General features: G+C 39.4%; 1 protein-coding gene across 1 annotated transcript; it reads left to right on the forward strand.

Moving 5' to 3' along the window:
• The first annotated feature begins 1,680 nt into the window (after nucleotides 1-1,680).
• Osi3 (Osiris 3) lies at nucleotides 1,681-24,553 on the forward strand. Its single transcript, XM_065232735.1, has 3 exons — nucleotides 1,681-1,965; nucleotides 2,146-2,324; nucleotides 23,804-24,553. The coding sequence occupies exons 1-3, from the start codon at nucleotides 1,870-1,872 to the stop codon at nucleotides 24,390-24,392; spliced, it is 864 nt and encodes a 287-aa protein (XP_065088807.1). The 5' UTR covers nucleotides 1,681-1,869; the 3' UTR covers nucleotides 24,393-24,553.
• Nucleotides 24,554-26,080: the final 1,527 nt, after the last annotated feature.

Here is a 26,080-nt window from a genome sequence, read left to right on the forward strand (position 1 = left end):
TGTTTGTTTACGTCTCATCCTTTATGTCAAAGATGGATTCCATCAGGTGTAAGATTAGGTATTTCTATTAGCGAGTTCGGTTATTATTCAGTTCCAACCTGGATCGAGTATCAAGATTGGGTCTGCTTGTTTTCTGACAAACGTCAGATTGATCGTTTGTTTTTAAAACCTAGCTCAGGTTGAGGTTTGCACTGACAAAAAATTCGGTTTCGGTTTCGTGTGTGTAGTCCTTATTTCGTCGCGTAGGTCTGTGCCGATTGTTCCGATCCGTATTTCTTTCTTCGGTAGCTTTTTGTTTTCGGGGTTTTTTAATCTAGTTAAATAGATATTCTGCCTTTCCCTTTTGGAAAAGGTAATCTTTTAAACTCCACGTTCTTTATTTAAAAAAATATGCCAAACCATTTGAATGGTGATCCATTTCATGGCACCTCCAGAAGGTATGTACACTTCTAGTAGCTCACAGTAGGTTCGATCTTTTATAGCAAAGTAGTAACCACAACACATGGATGATCTGATCTTATATCAACGGTTGAAATATTTCATTTCTTGAAAAAAAAAAAAACCGAAGACGGAAACGCTCTAGAGCTTTATTTAGCGATAATCAACTGCAGTGTCATCTATGCAGGACGATATGTAACTAATCTGATAATGTCAAATGACAATCCTTGACAACTTTGCCCAAGTCGGGAACTCTCTTGAACTCCATTTAACGAAGGTAGACTACTGCGCCATCTCTATGGCACAATCTGGAACTAATATGGTAATGTCGAATGACAATCTATGACATACTGAACAACTTTGATCTCGATATCTAACATAAGTTGACACGACCCAGGTATTGAGTAGCATGATTGATAGATGAGTTATTTTCGTTGAGATCAGATAGCGCTTCTAGGTTTACTCTAGTATTTTTAAAAGCTTCTTTAAGATAAGTGCTCTTATTACATGAGTGTTCTCTGAGCATCTCCACGATTATAAATGTAACGTTTGGAAAGCCTAAATTTTTGCGTGCTATAGCTTGCATGACTGTTCCATTTATTCAAACTATCAAGACAATAAGTCACACTGTAGAAGATATTTTCAAACCAACCAGCACATCGAAAATACATTTCATAAAGGCTGTGAAAAACTTTCACAAGGCAACATTTCTGATCAAAGTCCTCAATTGTTTGCGATTCACCATGTGCCACCAAACCCTTAAACCACATCACAGCCAGCGGTTAGTGGTGGTTGGTTCTCTTCAGTATGAAGAAGCGACAACCGGATTTTTTTTCGCGTTGCACTCATTCAAGTGCTGTCCAGAAAAGCAGGTTCCTGCCATTTATTCATGCTGCTATTGGTAGGTACTCACACGTTGTTTTGCTTGCTGGTGCCTGTAATGGATTAAGCGGAGAAAGAGAAGAAAATTATTGGCGCAATTTTTTGCAAAACATTAAGCTCAACTAGTTGCATCTTCCCGGCTATGCAGCGTGTCAGAGTGGGACAACTGGAGTTCGAGATAGTCATCGTCGTCGTCGTCGTCGCATGCTGGTTACACATGTAGTTTGCTATTTTCCCGTATTTTTACACGCCGTTGAGGTATGCCGGCGACGATTGACGGTAAGAGTGTTAAGAAGGAAGATGATGGCGGTGGTGGAGGCGACGCTTGGCCAAAGTGGCCTTCTTATAAATACGACATCCCAACGGAACTACGCAGTTTTGGTTCGGTAAGTTCAAGATCAGCATGTGTCACGGACAATCGCCGGATAGGAAAGAGTAAGAGTGTCACGGGACGATTTTACGTGTTGAAAACATTCTTCTTGTAGTCTAATTATATTAATGGTGACGTGATCCGCTCGGTAAAGGCAATCAAAAACGATTCGAACGAAAATGAAAGTGGTACGATTTCTCCTGTTGATATGCGTGCTAGTGGCAGCTGTTTGCGCTAATCCTGCCGTGGATAACGGTGCCCCCATCAATCATGTGGTATGAAAGAGTGTCTCCATTTTCGCCATTTTTGGTGTTGTTGGAAAAGCAAACAACAGAATGATTCTAGTGATGAAGCGTAAATTAAAATTAATGAAGAGTGTTTTTGTTGTCGTTGCATGAAAATCTCATCGTTCATCGTTGTCATCCGGATCAAATTAACATCCAACACCGGTGAAGGCACCGACAACGGCCAGCAAAACGGCCCTGGAGGAGTCCTTTGTGAAACGCTTGGGTGCCAAGTGTACTCAAAAGGATAACAGCTCTTGCGTGATGCTGAAGTTGGTGAGCTACATGAATCGGATACTGAAGAAATCGAGCATTGCTCTCGGCGACAGCGTCGAGCTGACCAGGACTAGGTAAGAGGGACTAGTGGTGGCGGAGGAGACTTTTGGAAGCGATGAATAATAGGTACTCAGTTTGAAAGCATGCACTGGGATGTTAGTCGATAAGTGATTTGAATAAAAGCCTTTGATGACACACGATGGTGCACAGTAGGACACGAGTTCAATTCAATTAGTGAAATGGTAAAATTTACGGTACTAAGAGCTTTGTATGATGGTTTGATTTATCGAGATGTCTGGACGCCTCCACAAAGTTTGTCTTTATGGGGTACAAGAATATGTAATAATAGACAATCGTTTTGGTTTGGGTGGTTGGAAATTTTCTCAATTTCCCTGGGCTTAGAGTTTTTTTAATTGATTTATTATGAGATTTTTAGCCGTAGGATAGTTCATATCCGCTGGGCGTAGAGTATTATTATACTTGCCATACAACATACAAATTCAATTTAATCTTTTCACGCAACAAATAAAACTTTTTCATTCAATGAAAGCACAATTTGCCAATTTTGAATGCATCTGACGTATTGACATCGAAAAAATCGCTTTATGAGTTAAAAACTATACACTTAGAAATCATAACAGACTTCGAGAATTTTTACCGAAATTTCAACCGCTGAACAGTTCGGTAAAAATCAGGCATTTTAATTCATTAGATTCAGAGCTTCAAAAAAAAAAAAACTTCAACGCCATGGCAAAACTTTAAATCATCAAGGCTGACAGTGTTTTGAATTAAAATGTTGATAGTTAGGTAAAAATACCGAAGGTGGTAATAATTTCTAAGTGTGAATGTATTGATTTTTTTTTTAATGTATATGGGTGGGTCTAAAACTAGTGCTGGATCGAAAATAACTACGTTTATTCTATTGTACCTATGTGCAGGTAAAACTCTTGATTAATAACTGTGGAAGTGCTTCAAAAGATACAAAGTTGACAGCAGTCGAAATCTCGTGTTAGAGCGTTAAAGTCTGACTGATGATTAAGGTTCATGGTGATGGCTTGTTGATAATTTTAATTATTTAATTAACTAAAATCTATGGGTAAACTATTAAGGGTCACCCACATTAGATCCGGATCTGACGCGTTGCGGCAAAGTGACAGCTAAATCTATTGTCTAACTGTCAAATTTACGTCAACGCAACGCAAACGGATCCAATGTGAGTTTTCCTTTAGGTCTATTCTGTGCGGCGTGTGAGGTGCGGTAACTCGCTGTCACTAGTGAGAGCTGGAAAAGAGCCTTTAGACTTCGATCGATTCTCTTCATTGACTTTCTCTTTTGATAACCACGGCTATGCACTATGTTTTCCATATACATGATAGATAAGTTTTTTATTTATGATGATGATGGCCCCACCTCTTACCCCTACACAGATTTGATCTGTACGATTTATCTTTCAAATAATTAAATATGACATTTTAACCAGGTTAGCAAACAAAATCGAACTGGTTTCAGTTACAGATATAAATTCCCTCTAGAGTTTACAGGTGCTTCACAGCGATATAAATTTCGAAAAGCTCAGGCGTCCACCTCTTAGTTCGCTATTTTGTCCACCTAAAATATTCATAAGTATTACATTATGTATCGTCCAAATCGTCAAATACAACAGGGAATATTGTTGCAGCTGAGTTATTAACGAAAGTGAAAGTTTATGAAGAGAATCGTTCAAAGCAGATAGGCGCTTTTTCCAGCTTTGTATAGAATTATTACCCCGGGTGAGATGACTCTCCATTTTATTTGCACGGAGACTCATCTCACCCGATGTGACTAATATCACTACACCGTCACCAAACCCCCCGCAGCATAAAGCCTATTCATACAGGTTTATAAAGATGTCACGCAAAATTATTATATAGACCATTTAATAATTTTGCGTGACACCTGTATGATTTTTAGCACATACACTTAGAAATAACTAATTTACACGTGACGGAATTCGTCTTTGACATAAAAGATGAGACGTAAATAAACATGTCTTGCAATGTTGAGTGCTCCGAGATTGAAAAGTTCGTTGCTCGACGAAAAGTACGTTTGATTGAGCTACAGGGTTTTTGATTCCTACCTTCTAAGCACAACCCGCGCTTAACCTCTCTTTTTTGAACGGATTTTAACAAAAAAATGAATATTTCTGTCAAAGATGGCTCCTAAATTTATTCACCTTTCCATACATATTGTTAGATTTGATAAAGAGTCACAAATTGTTGAGATATTGTTTAAAATCTAATACCGCTTCTTGATTCTAAATTCGTTCTACGAGTTTCAATTCCGTCCTAACGCATTGAAACGCCATTAGATTTTCTTCGTCGTACGGATAAATGTAGAAAAAGGGGATTCGCTAGGAGCGCTTCTTTTGTTTTGAGAACAATGAACGTAAACATTTATACAATGCGCTCTTACAGGATTTATGTTGTAGCTAATGAACTAATGCATCGGAACAAACCTTTTATTGATTTGTGCATGGTGAAATCACTGATATTATTGATCTTTTCTGATCGATAGAACGGAAATGGGCGATTACGACGAAGTAGTGCTCTACCCTATGTCGCGTCTGTTATGACTCAAATTTATGTCAAAATTGAAGCTCGTATATGTCACTCTCAGAGCATCTACATTAACATGATTTTTTCAAAGTGTGCATACTCATATGTTTGGTTTGGATTATGAATGGAATAATGTACACACCAAATCTCTTAAATCTTGTTCGGTACATTTTTTTTTGCTGGAATCGCTTGTAAAATATAATTTTTGTCGAAAGCTTTGTAAAAGTAATGATTTACCAATATTCCGCAATCAAAACTGCTGAATTTCCGTAATTTATAGACATCTACCGAAAACTGGAAATCAAAATTACAGATCTAAATTGTAAATTGCTGCAATTCCGCAATACCGTAAAAATTGTGACGAATGTGCTGTAAACATAATCTTTTACAAAAACAAACAGCAGTAATGTACCAGATTTTTGTAAAAAATACAGGACAGATTTGTAAACTTCACACTGTAAAGCTTTGCTGTTATTTTGAAGTTGAGTGTTCTTCAGCTATCCTTTGTGACTAGTAAGTACGTTAATTTTTTCCTATAATCCGTCCAATTTATATCGAAAGTATTAATTATATAATTCTTTTTCGTTTCTGGGCCAATTGCTTTCAGACGACATGGACATTAAATGGCCAAATGCCACACACAAACCTCGTCCACAACAGCAAAAAGCAAATTTGTGGGCGGTTCGCTACTGGGTCGCTAACCACGGTCAGGTTCTAATTTACTCTATATACGGACGCACGCTGAAAATTTATGTTTATAGATAATAAATAAATGATTAGTCAAATGAATCTTCAGGTTTGTTGACAGAAATAATAATTAATTAATCAATAACAATCATGTTATTAATGATTATTTCAGGCAAATTAAGTACAGCCAATCCGGTAAAATTATACCGAACGCTATATTGCAAACTTCACCGATCATTCAGCAAAATTTACAGTCCTGGTCAGTACATTTTGACAGCTCACAAGGGAACAAAATGTACCGAACGGATTGTAAATAAAAAAAATTACCGAATAGATTACCGAATGTTCAGCTGTTCCATATTCGGTAAAAAATTACGGTATACTGTAAAGAAATCTTAGTGTGTAGTTGGCTAACATTATTCTTCATGTGTCCTGAGCATTTTGACTGGTGCAAAATGCCAAACCCTTGTAATCAATAAGCCAAATAATGGGTCGATAGGTAGGGTCCAGGTGTGGGAGCTGCCTTCCTGGCGTCGGTAGCATTGGTGCTCAGCACGGAAAACAAGATCGACGGAAAACAAACCAAGGAAAAAAAAAAGCCAATTAATTGACCCATTCTGCCTTATGCGGGCCTCATGAGAACTTTCAAACACTGCACAGTGGTTCAGGGATGAAATCTAGTAGGATTTTTTTATAATCGAGTTTCAATATTTCTTTGATCTCAATAGCAAACTCCATGTGGATTTTAAATAGAAACCGTTAAATCTAAGGACTTTTTGACTAATGAAAGATTGTGCATTGATGAGTTTATTTACAATGATTATGATTAATGAATATTGAACAATCATGTGAGGCATATGATCAAGATCAATGTTCAGAAAATCATTTTCAAACCTCATTTGAGCGAATAAACTCAATTCGGATTGTTCTTGTTTTTGAAATATTGTTCAATTATCATCTTTAGTATACACATACATTCACACACAAGCCATTCGAAAATGTATAGCAAGTATTTCATGATTTTACACCGTATATTTTCTAGGCAAACACCATCACTGCATTTACTTACATTTACAACTCTTCGTAGCATTCCACAATTTCACGTAATCGAATACACAATATTAATATAAACTGGAGGTCAGATCTCTTGGTGAACAAAATAAGACACCAAGAAAATCACTTCAACTCCACTTCATTGCCGTGTCGCGAACGCAAAAGAATCATTGAACAAGCGTTGCCAGATGTTTTACCTCTACACAGATAAAAATTCTGAATTTTAATAGTGATGTAAACATTCATTCACGTAAACTTGTATTTCATTTCACGCAACTGCGCAACTTGTAAAAAATATTGTTTACAACAATGGGCTTTTGCATACAATATTTGCTACATTGCATGAAATGTCTCATAACTTTACATGATATATAATGTAAACTTATATGATATGTGACGCTCCATTTATGTGCATCATATTGAACAGAAATTTACACTACTTTTTCGATCTGTGTAGCAGTGAAAATAAGTTTATTAAAACATGCAAATATGAAGCTTAAACCAACATCTTAGATGAGTAGATGTTTTAAATCTATCTATCTATCTATCTATCTATCTATCTATATATATATAAGTGAATTTCTGTCTGTCTGTCTGTCAGTCTGACCCTTATATACTCGGAAACTACTGAACCGATCGGCGTGAACATTTGTATGCAGGGGTTTTTGAGACAGGGGAAGGTTCTTATGATGATTCGAGACCCCTCCTCTTCTGTAGGGGGGGGGGGGGGAGGAAGGGCTCCCATACAAATGAAACATCTCTGTTTATACTTTTTAGTATGAGTATGATTGCCCTGAAAAGAACCTTTTGATATGAACTTTAGATGGGACATGTTCAGAAATTTAATTCTTTTGGAAAATCTTGGTGGCCCTGAAAAGGGCCTATGGTAGTACAGGCTAAAGCCTTCTTTGGAAGATGATGATGACGTGTAGGCAGTTGGATCAGCAAATCGGACCGTACAATCCCATATTCTTCGTTTCAATGATTGGGCACTCGCAAGAATCTTGGCCCGTCTGCTGCTGGACAGGGGTTGAAGTGGTGTCTGCGACAGGTTGGAAGGCCGCTGAATATCAATGTTTATGATCCTGTTTCCCGTCATGCTTCTTCTCTATGCCTGTTCAGATAAATTAGTACTAGTAAATCAAACGAGTAGAAAAAGAAGGAATGTCGGTTACGAGGTCGAATAATTGAAAATTTCTATAAATACTTAATCGAATAATTGGACTATTGGGCATTTCTATAAAATAGTGCAATTTAATGTTTGTTGGTGGTCCTTCGAAAATATTGAACAGCAATTGCAACCAGCAAATGTAAGAAGCAGAGGGATGAAAGTCAATTCTCTTCCTCGTTTTCCTCTTTTGATGACCATGGCATCACTAACTTATTTCGCACTATTTCTGCTATGCTCTTCTATCATCCCGAACAACAAACGTATCAATGAATGTGTTTGCCATCTAGTTATTAACGAAACAGAGTGTCGTTGAAGAGAATCGATCAAAATCACTTGTACCCCTGCTTCCAAGTTTGGTTACAAGATTACAACTCTAGAGAGCATTTTGTGCGGTCGTTGGGGGCGTCTGGTTCTGAAAATGGCGATGACTGTGCAAAATGTTACGCAATTGTATCCTCCCTATTCGCAAACACCTGAATTTCGGAGGCGACTTGTTTCGTCTACTAACGAAAGTTTCGTCTAGAAACGATTCGCTGATGACTGTGTTGGGGAAGCAGCATATGCATGTTGGTAATTGGTGGATTTGTTAGTTATTTCGACGCTTTTGGACAATGCTTGACATTTGCCACTTTTTCAATAATTCCTTATTAAACAGTGGGATGCGTAGACATATTTCTGATCGATTGATGATAAAATTATTCAAATGGGTCCAGGGGCAGATGAGTTATTGACATTCAAAATCTTTCGTAATTTCGTTATATGTTCCATTTTCGGTTTTCGCAATAGAAATCACAGACGTAGTCCTATGTCAAAAAAGATTGAATTAAACACAAACAGGGGAGATGGCAGCATTGCATGTAGCCTGTCATTGGCTTTCCCGCTCAGGGGTGTAAACAAAATGTCATATAGCGTGGTCTGGCAGTGTAAATGTTTTGTCTACGATATTCTTATACACGTGCATATGTGACGTCACATTTGCTGTTTGTATTGAAAAGTAAAAGAATAAAAGAGATGGTAGATTTTGTTCACCATACCAGTTGATATTTATGATGCATTGACTGTTGACATTGTCACGGCGGTGCACGCTACCAACGAATTTTATCAATACTTTTAGAATATGATGATCTATGAATAGCGTTAGCGTTAGCGTTGTTATGATATACTTCGTAGATTGGATACTAGCGACACTCACGTCTCTTCTGAAATTCTCAGTTAGACTACTTTCAGGAATAATGCTGCGGAGTAAACATTGGTTCCAATCTAAACAAGAGTAACAGAAGCATGACTGTCGCTATTCCCGGCCACGCCCATCTTTACCATAACTAGGGATAGGGAAGGAAATGTTGATGTAGTACTTACTTAACGAGAGGCCACCGACTTAGCGACACCCTCATAAGTGCTACGGAGTTGGAGGGCTGGGTAGGGTATTCGGTTAGGATTCACCTCAAGTTGGCGATGCAACCAAAAGTATGTATTGTTTATTTGTTGTTTATTTAATCTCTCGATAGCTGGCTATCGAAAGAACATATTCATTTTGTTAAGTGATCATGAATATTAAGAATCATGACGGAAAGCTTGGGATCAAACCCATGATTTTCTGCTCAGTAAGCAAAAACGATCCCTCCAGGGTCATCGAGCATCTCAGAACCATAACGTTTCGCGACAATACAGCACTATGTTTTCGCTTGATATGCAAATAGTTTCCGAGGTTAATGTTCAATATCAAATATACAAATGTTGGTGGCGATTTATTGTGCTGTGGAAGAGCTTGGGGTTAAATCCATGATTTTCTGCTCAGTAAGCAAAATCGATCCCTCGAGGGTCATCGAGCATCTTATAATTCACAGCACTTCGCGTCAAAGAACGAATATATGGATGAAGTATCTATCATTGAATAACTATTATTTACGATAGTTACATGAAATAAATAAAATATAAACTACAAACAAAACGTGACTGCTAAAATCTCAAAAAGATATTCTCACAAATATATTTCACGCCACCAGGAATCTCAAAACCATTAGACGTTATAATGATACTCTGCACATGTTAGACACAAGAAGAGGCCAAAAAGCAAGCGTCCGACACACAAAACCCATCAAATCCACTTGCAGTCACAATCAACGATTCTACGAATCGCGAGCGCTCACGAATCATAAAACCGCTGACTGCGACACTCTGAAAGCGAAATTGAAAGGCTCTATGCGTCAAACACCCACCCTCCAATCTCCTCCCGCATCCAACAGCACAAATCTCCATTACAACATCTAACGAATTCAAAACTCCAAAAATCACTCATCTATAGCAAGTGAGTGGAAGCAACCCTGCATGCAACCATTCTTCATGATACACTTTTTCTGCCTATCTTTCTATTAGGCCTGTGGACATGCGTTAGCTTCGAAACTTCTAACCAAACTGCGTAAATTTTCAGAATGTCTGTGCCTAGGGGCACGAACGGAAGCTTGACGTAGGACCGCTAGTGGACGGAATAAATGTGAAGAGCATTTAGTTCTTTTAGTTGATCAATTATCTATTATCTCAACTCTTTCCGTTTTTGAATTGTAGGCGTACCAAATTTGTAGTAATCTTTTTCAAAGAGAAAGTTGATTAAGAGAATCAATCAAAATCACTTGCATCCCTGCTTCTAAGTTGGGTTACAAGATAACAACTCTGGAGAGCATTTTGTGTGGTCGTTGTGGGCTTGTGGTTCTGAATATGGACAAACAAGCACAGATAAATTCTATTCCAACTCTTTACTGATGTAAGCTTGATGGCCCTGAAAAGGGCCGTTTTATTGAAGAGGACATCCATGGCCACTTACGCTTGGCGTGTTTAGCGTAGGTGATAGCATCACGGACCTCATTTTCCAGGAACACCTTCAACACACCTCGTAGATCAGACTGGAGATACGTTTGACACCACCACGGCGAGCCAGACGACCGATGGCGGTTATCTCGAAGAACTTTGCGATGACGCTTGGCGCCTCCTTTACCAGACCTTTTCCTCCTTTGCCACGACCAGTCAATTGTTGCTTGTTAGGTGTGAAGGAGTGGACTAGCCACCACCTTTCTACTGCTGCTATTGCTGTTCACCACGCCGTTCGAAGCGAAAATGAGCTAATGCCATACAGCAGCGCTCTTTTATATCTTTTCAGGTTAAAGCAGAATGATGTGCAACCAAGTGGTATAAATGCTACAAAGACTCCTCCCATTATGAGTAGTTTGCTATCAAGTAGCGGCACTGGCTCTTTTCCTTTTGCGTACACGGCGAATGAGAACGACCCAAATTTGAGTTTAGTTCACTTATAATCGCCAAAAGTGCGGGAACTCAGCGATGAGCAAATTTGTCTCATGGTTTCCTGTGCAAAACCTAAAAAATCTGCTAGAAAATGAAGAAATCGACGAAAATTTTATTCAATCTCGGAGTAGTACCAATAGACTGAGTGAATCCAATCTTTACTTTTCTCAAATTTGGGAATTTTTCCCTGGAAAATCCTGGAAAAACCTGGGAAACATGAGGCAAATTTACTCATCGCTAAGTTCCTGCACTTTATTTTTTTATTTCTGAGATAACTAAACTCAAATTTGGGTCGTTCTCATTCGCCGTGATATCACCTTGAAAGATATCGGCGCCGGTGATAAGCGTGATTACCTCTCACCCCAGCAGGCCTGGGTCCAATCTCAGTCGGCGCCACCGGCATGTTCTAAGGCATAACATCTCTGATCCCGCCTTCCTTCGGAAAGTAAAGCCGTTGGTCCCGGTTGAGTTGATGGGTCGATTGGTAGGGTCCAGGTGTGAGAGCTGCCTCACTGGTCAACGTTGATCAAGGTTGATCAAAATAATTTGTACCTCTGCTTCCAGTTTGATTACATGAGCATTTTGTGTGGTCGTTGGTTCTGAATATGGACGAACAGGCAGATGAATTATATTCCTACTCTTTACTGTGATAAGCTTGGTGGCCCTGAAAATAATGGTTAAACTTGATTTCAAAATCATTTTGATGGTTAAAATATTGAAAAAGAAAATTTCCCGATTTTGTCAGTTTCCTGTTTTTGTCAGCCTAAAATTTCAGATGGGGCTGACAAAAACAGGAAAGTACTGTATTGCAAAGTATATGTTAATTGTATTGAAAAAACAATTTCTCCGGATTAACGAACCGTCCATATAGGGGAAAAGGATGTAATGTCGGCCTAAATTCCCCTAATTTGGGCCCATAAAGAAATTCAGCAATCGACTAAATTTTCAATAGCGACCAAAAATATCCATTTGTAAAGGGGTGAGGTGAAGAAGGGTGCCCTGCTCCAGGTGTCACTGTGGAGGGGTGACATCCGCGAGAAAAATTTAAAGCTCTAGATTCCGTGTAATTTGGCCGAATGCCGAACAACAAAACATAAAAGAACTGCTCATGTTTGAAAGAAGGAAAATTCTGATTTGTCTTAATTTTATGACAAGCTGCCTTTACTGTGCAAAAAATAACTAAAACAACAAAACTCCAATGAACTGGTCATGATTGAAAAATGGAAAAACCTCTTAAAATCGTTAAATTAATTTTTAATCAGAGTTGGTTGGAAATGCTATCTAACATGAAGCTTTTAGTGTGTTAATTTATTAGCTAGAGAATGGTCTTTAAAAGAGGGTAGGTAGATAGTTCCGTTAGAGTACAGCAGTATAAAATTGAATAGAAGTTGAAAAGGAGCGAAGGGTTATTAATGCGACACTACAAAGTCAAACGCACACCTTTTGCCTAACCATTGAAGACATACTTCAAATCTCCACTTGCTTCCATTTATTAACGTCCTTTTAAACGAACCACCTTAAAGAGGTGGAAAAAGTTCATTCAGGACGGCCAATTCGCAACCAGCACCCAGCCGATAAGCATCCACAGGTAACGATAATCACGGACTACTTAGAGTTGGCTATAACCTATTTGCTCTATCATCGTCATCACCGACACTAGCGACTTATAAACAATAGTGCATCAGTGACAACAATGATCCCCCGTTCTTGTTCGCATTACTGACGGCAAATATCACCGCCAGCAACCCCACCGGTCACCGCGTGAAGGTAAGAATCGGACAATATGATGATCTATGAATACAACAAGAAGAAGCAAAAGCAAATCGAGTGATGATTAGTTGCCTCTTAATCTGGAAAACAAATCACAAGCTTGAGGTACTGATGCATTTTCATGCACTCACACTCGCAACCAGACTTTCTACAATCTTATGTGCACAGAGAGGAGAGAGTGTGCTTTGCGCTACCTAGTCTTGTACCTCTCTCAGTTATTGTGTGCTGTGCGAAGTAGAAGAAAGAGGAACAAGGGAAGTAAGGCCATAGAGGTAACTCTAAGACCAGAAGGTCCCGAAGAAACGAGCTCATCTTTTTGGCTCAGCTCTGGTACTATCTTCGGTCCCAAGCTAATCGATTTACCCCTCGAAACAAAGAAAAAATCCACTAACCCCTCATTTTATCTGTCAAACTTTCATAGCGAATCTTAACAAACATAGTGTGGTACTGGAATTTATACTAGAGTGGGGTACGTAAATCGATTTGCTTGGGACCTATAGGCTAGTCAAGTAGTGAGCCAATTTAAAATCGTTAGTTTCGTATTGATTGTTGGTAAGGCTGTGAACCATTTGCCGAGTTAAATTTAACTCATGGTTAAAAGTGACATTTCGAAAGTTATTTCTTATGGTTGAAAATCCCTGTGTTACCGATCGATCGGTTTTCGAGTAGAACTCAGCCGCGGCTGTCCAAATTTAACTTCTTGTCTGAAATAACCACGCTCGGATAGCAGGGTTAATCGATGACTTTCGATCTGTCAAATTTTAACCAAAAGTTTAAAAAATCCACCAAATGGTTCAGAGCCTAAGTGAGCCTTGTATCACTGCATGCGAGTTTCTGTTGCGGCGTGCAGAACGTGTCTCGTCGGGGAGCATGGGCTACGTGTACATGAAACAACTCGTTGTGCATTTTCTCGTGTGCTCTTCTCGCGTACTTTTCTCGTGCTATAGGAAGTTTGGTTGTTAGGTGCAGGGCTGGCAAATGTCATTTTTAATGAAAGATCTCACGCGATATTTCCGGAGTGATTTGAGATTTGGGCGTTATTGCATTTGTAAACAAACACGTCAACCGCCGATTTCTCGCAAATAAACGCTCAATCTCGAAAACTTATAACACTATGAGGTAGAGAAATGATTCCTCTTTCATTTGGTATATTTTGCTTATGGGATTGAGCTTTTGTTCAAGAGAAACTGGCAATTGACGTGTTTGTTTACAAATACAATTACGCCCAAATCTCAAATCACTCCGGATTTACAGAAATACTTCTATCACCATCATCAGATGATAAAACGATGATAGAGATTTTCTTCAAAATCTCATCGAATTTTTTGTCATGACAGAACGTGACAGTGTTGTGATCATCGCAATTACTAGCTCATATATTGCTATTAAAGTTACTTGTACCGAGGGAATCTTAATCATATAATCACTCTACCGATTACATACGGTTGCTTACTTAAATTTATCTAAATTAGTTAGAAATGTTGATGTCAAAACTGCATAAGAATTATTCTCATGAGTGCTGACAAGAAAGCTAATGACAGGTAGTTTCATCTCGTGATAGTGAGAGGACCTGTTTTCTCATTGTCACATGACAGCCGTGATATTTACCAGCTCTGGTTACGTGGTAAAATATGATAGGTATAAATGGTGGATATTGTAAATGCCGTTTTCATTAAATAACATTTTTCTTTTTTTTTATAATTTACGGTAAAAAAAACTATTTGCTCAATCGACTTTCAACCATGAGCATTTGCCTTTTACTCTGATTTCAAGATTCTTTGAAGAGATAACATCCTGATTAATTTTTGGAAAATTATAGAGCTGAAAGTTGTCCACTTATCGGTGATATATAGGTTCAAGTAGGTTACAAGATGATTCCTCAGAAGACTCGGGATATTTGCAAAATTGGTAGTAGCTAAAAATTCTCTACTGAAACGGTCCCCTGGATCTTTTAGATCATCCGAACAAAATGTATTCCTCCTGATTTACTTGGATTGTTTATATCTTTTTCCAACATTTTCAAAACGTGCTGAGATAAATTACAAGCAAGATATTGTTCTATCTCATCATCAGAAATAAAAAAAAGTAAGAGGTTGTATCCAATACACGACAGTAGATTTGACGTAGGTTTACGAAAGGTAGTTTTGATGTCACAGCAAAAGTATATTATATATTAAATTGATTTCATAGCTCGTGATCAGTGAAAAAGTTCGATAGATTCAAATTCGGAAGCAATTTGAGAGTTCTGTTTGTGAGGTGCTCTGTCGATGTCCATGTATTACAAGCCGATCCTGGACGATATGTCTAGGATACAAGCTCTTACTCTTTAGATAACTCTTTTATCAGCCATTTGTGGTCCTGATAAGGATCGATGGGTTGGAAGCTTGGAAGCCAGTTTAGAACAATGCTGTGGAAATTGGTCCTCGATGCTCTTGCAGATGATAGCGGCGCGGAAATGAAATATGCATTAGGGAAAACACACCAATCACACAATATGAGCCTACTGGACTACGTTTATGCTCTTTGATATAAATTTTAAACCTCTGCTATTAAGAGAATTCAGATTTTTTGCATTCTCTTAATAGGAGGGGCATAAAATTTGCAACCAAAGGCATAAATATAAGGACAGTCTGGCATGCTCAGTGCTTGAAATCAATATTCGGCGACTGTGTTAGGGAAACCACTTTTCCCATCACGGAAACGCCTCGTTTTCTGATGTCAAAATTACGCATTTTCGTGCACAAATCGAACAGAACTTTTGGTTTATTCAATAGATAATAAAAAAAAAACGAAAATTGATTGCAGGAATTTCTCGCTAAATTTTTTTCAAACTCGAGATATTCGCGATCAATTATATAAATTCGAGATATTTTTTGCTTTTCTAACATCCTGGAGAAAACCTTACGAAGTATTTCTGATTATTTGACATAGTCGTGTGGTATTCGGTCATTGCGAGAATTTTTAGGTACCACTTCAACACTTGACGCACAAACGTTTGGTTGCTGGGTACATTATCAAAGAGCTTTGGGGGTGATGTGGCTGGCAGTAAGGCGAGCGAACGTTCAATGAAGCTCTTAAACAACATCAATTTATGGTGGTCCTGAAAAATACCGTTTTGTCGTGATGGTTGAGTAATGCTGAGCCATTGGGGTGGCGAGCTGTATGTTGTTTGGAACGAAGGTGACGCGCTCGGCATAGATGACCCACAACGACTCACGAAGACCTACTGAATCCGATCAGTAGCAGTGCGGCTTCTTCATCCTTCTTCGGTGAATGTACGCTCATGTGCGCTGCAGCTCGCTGCTTGTGGGCAGTCTTTCGTTGTGTACTGGAGAACAATGTTCAACGCCATGCGCCGAAAGCACTGCTGCTGTTGCTGTTGATGACGATCGACCGGACACCACCACCACACGGTTATTGAATAAGCACAGAGACATCAGGGAGACAGGATCGAATTCGATTATGAAATCTGTGTTAGGGCATGCACTGTTTGCAGGCAATCGGTGATAATTTTGATCACTATTGCAACATTTGGACAATTGTGTAATTTTCAGTAGTGACCTATTGAAAATCAATAAAGTGTTAAATTTAGCAAATTTGTAGCAACATTTCTAATCGATTGGCTTGTTAAGAATTAAAATCCATCCACTATTGACAGAGTGAAAACCTGACCACTTTTCGTAATGCGGTCAATTTTGGTTACTTAAAATTCCAACCCCAATTTGTTGCCGAAAGACGTAATCCTACGTCAAAAGTTTGCTGCCCTGACTGTTGAATCTCACGCACGATTTACTCGGGACCTGCATCAGAATACATCATCGAACTCGCAACGAGTCATCGAGAGTCTGCGTTAACAAGCTCATAATTTACAACATTGCTGGAACAACAATAGAAAAGGGACCATCGGCATTTGTAATCAAACCGTTCTAAAGTCCTTTCCTCACACATCGAATGCCACCAACGCAAACCATCAGCATCATCGAGTAGAGGAAAGTTTTCCCTTCACGATGATGCAGTTGGTTTCCGTGGGTGGAGTTTGCTTTGTGAAGAATGGGCTTTACAACGGTATTATTCTTGCTCCAGGTTGTCAGTATTGGAACCATCAACATAGATTTATCTTCCCAAAATTATGCTGAATGTGAACCTGAGGTAAACTTATGTACCGTGCTGAATCGAAATCCATTCACCTTATACATTTTCCATAACTTGTACGGATTTCGGTCCCACACGGTAACTTGATTCGACCATGTCTGATTGTCCAGCGGCGCCGGTGGTGTAGTGTTAAGCGTGATTGTCTCTCATCCCAAAGGGTCTGGGTTCAATCCCAGTCGGTGCCGCTGTGATTTTCTTAGCCATAATATCTCTGGGAAGTAAACCCGTTTGTCCCCGGTCCATGAGTTGATGGATCGATAGGTAAGATCCAGATGTGGGAGCTGCCTTCCTGGCGTCGGTAGCATTGGTACTCAATACGGAAAACAAAATCAACGGAATACATATCAAAGTAAAAAAAAATTACAAGTTTCGTGTGCCAAACACATGCTTTACAACTTCTTTTTGTATCTTACAAGTACAAAATATAATCATAATGCCACGGATATACTTGTATGACAAACTTTGAGGAAGAGCATTATTTGTACAATAATTATGAAACTATACATAAACTATACAAGTGTGACCATGGATGAGATTTATTATACAAATAAGGCTCATGCTCATAGTTTGTTATACAAGTGTATCCGCTGCATAACACCTAATGACTTCATATTTTTTTTGGTTTAGCAAATGAATTATAGCACCCCTGTTTATCCCTTTCGCTCACATTTGGATGGCAAATGTGATTTGATTTATTTTTTAAATGTTACTGGTTAAAAACCCTAGTAATTTATATGTTATGGGTTTTAGCAGGTTTTAACCAAATAAAGTTCATTCACCCCTAAGACAGATTAATTGTGTCCGACAAAAGAGAGCCAAACTGCATGCATTCTCCAACACAGTTAAATAGCCCGCTATTGAGTGAAATTAGTTATTTCCGTTACTATGATGTATGGGAAATGGATGTTTATGTCGGCCTAAATGGCCCTAATTTGGGCTCATACATAGATTCAGCAATAGACTAAATCTTCAATTGCGACCAAGAATATCAACTAATACCGTTCCAATGACGCGTTCATCTAGATAAAATTGATAAATAGCAGATTTTTTGCAATGGGCCCAATCTTAGGTCCATAGATCAAAATAAGAGCCATTTCCCTTACATAAATGTAGCGTCATATATCATGCAACTTTACATTATAAATCGTGTACATATATGAGACATGTCATAATATATTCCATATGCAACTGTCCATCTTTGTAAGCAACATTTTCTGCAAGTTGCTAATTTACGTGAAAAGAAAGTTTCCATGCATGGATTTTTACATCATCAGTAAAATTCATAATTTTTTTCTGTGTATATTAGACTGGCCCACAAGCATAAAAATTCTAATTTTTCACGTGTCAACCTCTAGAATTGTTCCGTTAGGTAATAAAATCGTTCTTTGAAAGTTTCAGCTCATTTGGTTGTAAGATGAGCTGGCGCTGTACGTTTGAATTTTGTATGGAGAAATTGAATAAAATATATGAAAAAATTACATCCCTACACTCTGTCGATAGGTAAAAAGTTTCTTTATTCTCGATTTGCTTCAGATTTTCAAAGTTTATGGTTCAAATAATGAGTAACAACTTTGATAAAGACTGCATCAAGGGTTGTTTCCACTGACTTACTTTGAAAAAATTTGTTTCCGTATTATAAAATCGTTAGATGTTATTATGATTTTGTGTACTTGTAAGTTAAAAGCAGATGTTACAAAGTATGTGTTTCACACATGAAACCTGTCCGTTTCGCTTTCAGAGTGTCACAATCAGCTATTTTAAGAGTCGTAATTCCAAAATTCCGAATATTTTTTTTTATAGCAAGCGAGTGGAAGCAAGCCTCACTGCATCATGAATCCAGTTAGTTTTATTGAGATATTTGCCCTTGAGTGTGAACATTTTGTTTAGGAACATTTCCACCAAATCCGCTGTATAAACATTGAACCAAAAGTGTTGGTTCTTTACTATTTTGTGCGTTGGTCGTTTTTTACTTAGTGAAAACCGAAAATGGAATATGTAACGAAATTATGAAAGATTTTGAACGTTAATAACTCAGCTGCCCCTGGACCAATTTCAATAATGTTATCACCAATCGCTCAGAAATATGTATACGCATCGATAGAAATGCTTTTTGACTGTTGATATTCAACAAGAAACTATGCACAAAGTTTTTTTTTTTATTTTTTATTATAGAGATTTTAAGCCGAAGGCTAGTTCATCTCTTTTTAAAAAAGTGGTAAATGTCAAGCATTGTCCAAAATCGTCGAAATAGCTAACAAATCCACCAATTACATACATGCATATGCTGCTTCCCCAACACAGTCATCAGAGAGTCATTAGTAGACGAAACAAGTCCGATTTTTGGGCGTGTGTGAATAGGGAGGATGCAATTGCGTAGCACTTTGCACACTCATTGCCATATTCAGTACCACACGCCACCAACGATCACACAAAATGCCCTCCAGAGTTGTAATCTTGTAACCAAACTTGGAGATTTAGATCGATTATAACTAGACGGCACATACATTCATTGATACGTTTGTTGTTCTGGGTGATAGAAAAGCATAGCAGAAATAGTGTGAAATAGGTTTATAAAGTCATGGTCCTCAAAAGAGATAATTGACTCTTACCCCTCTGCTCTAAACCCCGTAATTCAGTCGTCGTCATAGCAATGAATAGCAGCTGGAAGTTGCACTACCCACGAAACAGCAGCTTGGCGCAGCTTCTCTTGAAGATGGATGGAGGGATATCCGTTCCCCCATAGGTAGTACTGCTGCAGCGGCACTAGGTACTGCAATCCCGGACCGAAGAAATGACTGGTTTGACGGCGAATGCAAACTGTTAGTAGAGGAGAAGAATGCTGCAACACCGCACGAGATTGAATGTGGAGCGATACAGACAAGCGCGGAACAGACAAAATTCGCTTTTCCGAAGGAAGAAGCGTCCGCAGGAAGACCGAGATTGCGAGATGATGGAAAATCTGTACCGCGTAAACGACACACGGAAGTTCTATGAGAAGCTAAATAGTTCGCGCAAAAGCTACGTGCCGCAAGCCGATATGTGCAAGGACTTAGACGGTAACCTCTCACGAACGAGTGTGAGGTGATTGAGAGGTGGAAGCAGTACTATGACGAGCACCTCAACGGTGAAGCAGCAGAAAACGAAGGTGGCACGGCAACAGACCTTGGAGCACGCGCAGAAAACGACAGGCTACCGGCCCCTGATCTTCAAGAAGTTGAGGAGGAGATCGGTTGGCTGAAGCACAACAAAGCAACTGGTGTAGATCAATTACCAAGTTAGCTATTAAAATACGGTGGAGAAGCACTGACTAGAGCGCTGCACAGGCATGAGCGCTGCACTGGGTAATTGCCAAGATTTGGGAGGAGGAGATATTACCGGAGGAGTGGATGGAAGGTGTCGTATGCCATCCACAAAAAGGGCGACAAGTTGGATTGCTGCAACTATCGTGCGATCACACTGCTTAGCGCTGCCTACAAGGTACTCTCCCAAATTCTATGCCGCCGCCTGTCATCATTTGCAAGAGAGTTCGTGGGGAAATACCAGGCGAGATGCATGGGTGCCCGCGCTACCACGGACCAAATTTTCGCGATTCAGCAGGTTCTGCAGAAATGCCGCGAATACAACTTGCCCACACATCATTTGTTCATCGATTTTAAATCCGCATACGACACAATCGATCGAGATCAGCTATGGCAGATTATGCACGAGTACGGACTTCCGGATAAACTGACGCGATTGGTCAAGGCGACGATGGATCGAGTGATGTGCGTTGTTCGAGTATCGGGGACACTCTCGAATCCTTTTGAATCTCGAAGGGGGTTACGGCAGGGTGATGGACTTTCGTGTCTGCTATTCAACATCGCTTTAGAAGGTGTGATCAGAAGAGCTGGGATAGACCCGTGTGGCACGATCTTCAGGAAGTCCATCCAGCTTCTTGGCTTCGCCGATGACATTGATATCATGGCACGGAACTTTGAGATGATGGCAGAAACGTACATCAGACTGAAGGCTGAAGCTAGGCGGATTGGACTTGCCATCAACGCATCAAAGACAAAATACATGAAAGGAAGAGGTTCCCACCCCGAGTTCAGATTGACGGTGACGACATTGAGGTGGTCGATGAGTTCGTGTATTTGGGCTCATTGATGACCGCCGTAAATGATACTAGCAGAGAAATTCAAAGACGCATTATGGCAGGGAATCGTTCCTACTTTGGACTCCGGATAACGCTCCGGTCGAATAAAATTCGCCGCCGCACGAAATTGACTGTCTGCAAGACGCTGATTAGACCGGTGGTCCTCTACGGCCACGAGACCTGGACTATGCTCGTGGAGGAAGGTGTTGCGTACCATCTACGGTGGAGTGCAGATGGATGACGGAACCTGGAGGAGGCGAATGAACCACGAATTGCACCAGCTGCTGGGAGAACTATCCATCATCCACATTGCAAAAAATGGGCGACTACGGTGGGCTGGACACGTCGTAAGAATGCCGCACGACGACCCAGTGAAAATGGTTCTAGAAAGCAACCCAACAGGAACAAGAAGAAGAGGCGCGCAGTGTGCAAGGTGGATCGACCAAGTAGAAGGCTACCTGCGGACCCTTCGCAGACTACGAGGCTGGCGAAGTGTGGCCATGGATCGAGTAGAGCGGAGACGACTTCTTCGGACAGCAGAGGACAACAAGGCCTTAGTCAGACTGGTAAGGTAAGCATAGCAATGAAAACTTGCATCGCACGGTTTTTGGTTCTTGGGTTACACTTGCTGGTTGCAATTCTGCTGTTCGACATTTTCGAAGGAACACCAAAGAACATGAAATTACACTTTTTTGTAGGGATGCCTAAAAGTCCAATCATTCGATTAACGATTAATCGCAACGATTTTTTCAGCAATTTGATTATATATTTTTCTAATTTTCAATTATTTGAGCGCCTAACGACAAGTGTTAAGCGTCTTTCTGATAAAGGCTAAGATTTCTAGAGAAAAGCAGTTTAACGAGAAAACCTAAAAAGGGGAGGAGCTTTAACTGGGTGGACACTGATATTCTGCGGCCTTCCAACCTGTCGCAGACACCAGCTCAACCCCTGTCCAGCAGCAGACGGACCGAGACTCTTGCGAGTGCTCAATCATTGAACCAAAGAATATGAGATTGTTCGGTCGGATTTGCTGATCCAGGTGCCTACACGTCATTATCATCTTCTAAAGGCTTTAAGCTTGTACTACCATCGGCCCATTTCAGGGCCACCAAGATTTTCCAAAAGACTTAAATTTCTGAACATGTGCCAACTAAAATTCATATCAAAAGATTCTTTACAGGGCAATCATAGTCATACTAAAGAGTATAAACAGACGCTCAAATTCCTATTCCTACACAGAACACAAGCTCCTGCTGCAGTTAACAAATGACATTCATTATATAAGACCACGTAGTCCTACGTCACCATTGCGTACAACCCCATAAGGCTTGTTGTCTTTACTATAAATCATGAACAATTGTGAAATAGAAATAACGCATTGCCTAAATCAATTAACTTCTGAAAATTCCATGAACTATAATGATATCATGTATGGAACGGAGCCTGTTGAACGGAATTTCAGTTTCAATTATTCGCTCAATAGTTATTCCTGCGGATTCAATTTGTGTTCAACTGTGCTAAAGGCCAACGATAACAAATATAGAACATTGGGGATGGTCGATCACTGAGCTTGAAACATATTGAATGAATTTGTCGAAATGATCTTTTAAGATGTTTCAATGTTGCAAAACACACGATCTTTCAATGCATTAAATCATTAATTATGTAACATCTTAAAATATTTTGATTAAGTTGATAGGTACAGGCAATTGAATTTTTTTTCTTGAATTTAGTTTGAAAGAGTTTTTGAAAAATTCTGCGATATCTAGTTGAACGTAAATTTACACGATATTTCATGTAAATTTAAGCGCGATATCGCATAAATCAGCAATATTGTATTCATGTTTGCAAACTGTTTCCATGATAATGCCAACTTTAGGTCAAAATTAAACGAGGGAAAAATTTCCCTTATGATTTAAATTCAGGATTCAATAAATAAATTTTCAAACAGCTGTTTTTATTTGTTCTATAGAAACAATGCTGTGAAAATATCCAAGCTTAGGCAATGGATCACCTACTTCAAGCAGTTTAGAATTACGTTTCCAGCTGTGGATGTATATTTTGATATGTTCTCTACTTCTAGGATTTTATTTGTGCTCGCCCAAAACAATCTGCAATTTGTTACTTCATTTTTTAATTCTCTAAAAACTGCTTTATTAATGACATAAATCTGACATGCGGACGAATTTTTTTTTTGTTTTTTTTTTTAAGAAAAAAAAAACTGTACATCTATTTGTACTAAACTCCGTCGTTTGACGAAATACATCTGTGTTTTGTTAGTGATGTGTTCGTTTATTTTTTTTCCAAAATTTACCTGACCATTCATTTCGTCAATCCAATTTACTTGCATTGATTTTATTTCTAAGAAGTACTAGATGAGCGATGTTATTAAAAATTGATAAAAGTTGTTCATAATACAAATTAAGAAAAGAACCAGATACCTTCAGTCTCCCCTACTTCAACAAGGATGATACACCAACGAGACCTCGAGTTTGACGGAGTGGAAATTCAATTGAGAGCCTGGCCAACATGTTCATAGCCATAAATTTGATTCCGGGCTTCATTTCAATGGAAAATAACATTCCCCAATCAATTATGGAATCGCATGCTCCGAGCGAAACTCTGCACATCATTTGCCAACAAACCCATTCAAAACCGATTTCATTCAAATATCGCTCGTTTTCTTTCCCACAGAACCGATGAACCGGCGGACGACCCAGAGGAGTTGTCGGTCCTGAGCCGTTCGGCCAGCTCAGACGACCACAAGCTGAGCGTCATTGTGGCGGACAAAATCTGGCGCTTCATCCAGAGCCGCAGCGTCAAGTGGAAGGCCTTCCGGGTGGCGGACATCGTCGTTGCTTCCGGCGAGGGAGGCAAGCTGAACTTTGGCGTTTCACTCGATACGAAAAAGCTGCTGGCCGAGGGTCGTGGCAAGATGAAAAACTACGGACCCATTCTGATGGCATTCGTCATGAAAGCGGGAATCGTGGGAGCACTGGTACTGAAGGGAATTGCTCTGCTTGTCGGTAAGGCACTGTTGGTGAGTAAGTTGGCATTATTGCTGGCCAGTGTGATTGGAATCAAGAAGCTGCTGCACAAGAAGCACGTGACGTACGAGGTGGTGGCACATCCACCGGAACATCATCATCATTTGGATACGTACAGCTCCGGGTGGGCCCGTGCCATCGATGGATTTGTCGATTCGTTTTCCAAGGGATTGGAGAAAAATCTCGCCATGAAGGATGCGGACGAGATGGCGTACGGAGGCCAAATGGCTCAGTGAATTTCTCGCTTTCTTTCTACTAGCAATCAACGATGAGAGTGCAAGCACCTGGTACCTGAGATTTCTTTCGTATCATTCTATCCTGTGATAACCCAGTGCCGTTTCTGTTCGGCTGTGTGTCTATGGCACCCTGATGTTTATTTTATCGACGCACTAATTTATTTGTATTTATTTAACAAGAATAAAATGTATTTTCATAATTTCCAACTGTATTGTGGCGTTTTTATATATGTATAATTGCTATTTCCGTCCTGAAAAGTTCAAACATATTTTGCGCAAACAAACAAATCGTATGATATAAATTTTGGAAGTTAGGTACCATGAACCCGGGATTTTTTATTCGTGATCGTTAATCTGAAATGTATGAAACTTTAAAGAATAGGATCATTAATTGCGTGGAATTAAATGGAAGATAACCAACCTAATTTCATTAGTTCATTATGATGGCACTTTGGGGATTTTCCTTATAATAGTGTTAATTAGATTTTTCTCCTTCACTTTACTTCCAATTCTATACGTTGTAGTTTCATTTTCATACTACGAACATTTTTACCTAGGGGATGAGTACTTAAGGAGGTTAGATTTTGATAAGTTTTTTTTTTGGGAATGACACTGATGAAGACTGCACATTGCAGTCGAAATACGTATCTCTCATGGATACCAACATTATGTAACTGAAATTAAATGGAAAATGACCATATTTTGCTGTTTTATTTAAAGAATTCCGCTAACAATTCAATTTCATTCATTCAAAGCTTATGCTGATAATATATAAATCTCTTCAAAAGAAGTCAACTTGTTAAAGGAAGATTGCGTACAACTAAGTTAAAGCAAACCCTAATAAAAATTGTATGGTTAATTTGCTTAACGACGTGTTCTGGGTATCATCCAAACCATTTGTGGAATAGTTCAATGATTTGGGTTATCGTTCGTTTATGGTTATTTTTTTATTAGGGAAGGCAACATAACAAGAAGACTGACAACCCTCCCGATTTTCATACGTCCGTTATGGGACAGGCATATTCGCGTCATCTACCGCGGAAAGGTAAATTCATCGAACGAATTTGATAGCAAAGGCTCCTATATCAAAAGAGAGTTTTATTTTTTTGTTAATTAATTTATTTGATAAGGCTCAACCGAATTAACTTTACAGAGCCGAGGATTCTTGTTCACTATACAATACATCTTAAAACTATAGTCAAAAGGTACAGCACAATTAACATTTTATCTTCCGCTCTCCAATAAGCCTCCTCCACCAGAACGGGAACCGCTTCCAGTGGTTTCAATGTATAGTGGATTCGCCAACCGGGAGCAGAGCAAGCAATGGAGCAGGAGCAGCAATGGACGCAAAACGTGGTCAGCACTCACACAGTAATCACGAAACGGTTCCAATGTCGACGACGCATCGACTGATGTCGTTTTCGTTTTTGCGGTGTAGCTACACCGGTGCTACACTGCCGTACACCGAAATATTTTAGGGTGTAGATATAGGATGCTCCTTTGTTTACAAACAAATGATGTTGAGCTGTCAAAGGCTCGCGCTTATTCCTGCTTACACTACACCAGTGCTACACCGCAAAAACGAAAACGACATGAAAGAACTGCTGATGAAGAACAATGAGGAGGACCACACAATGGTTGCTGCCGAGTAAACAGACGATCGCGTGACACACATTGAGAGTGGTCTG

The sequence above is a fragment of the Ochlerotatus camptorhynchus genome, unplaced genomic scaffold, assembly GCF_037179485.1.
Source record: "Ochlerotatus camptorhynchus isolate MF236.1 unplaced genomic scaffold, CSIRO-AGI_Acam_v1.1 ptg000371l, whole genome shotgun sequence".
In the NCBI taxonomy this organism is placed as follows: domain Eukaryota; kingdom Metazoa; phylum Arthropoda; class Insecta; order Diptera; family Culicidae; genus Ochlerotatus; species Ochlerotatus camptorhynchus.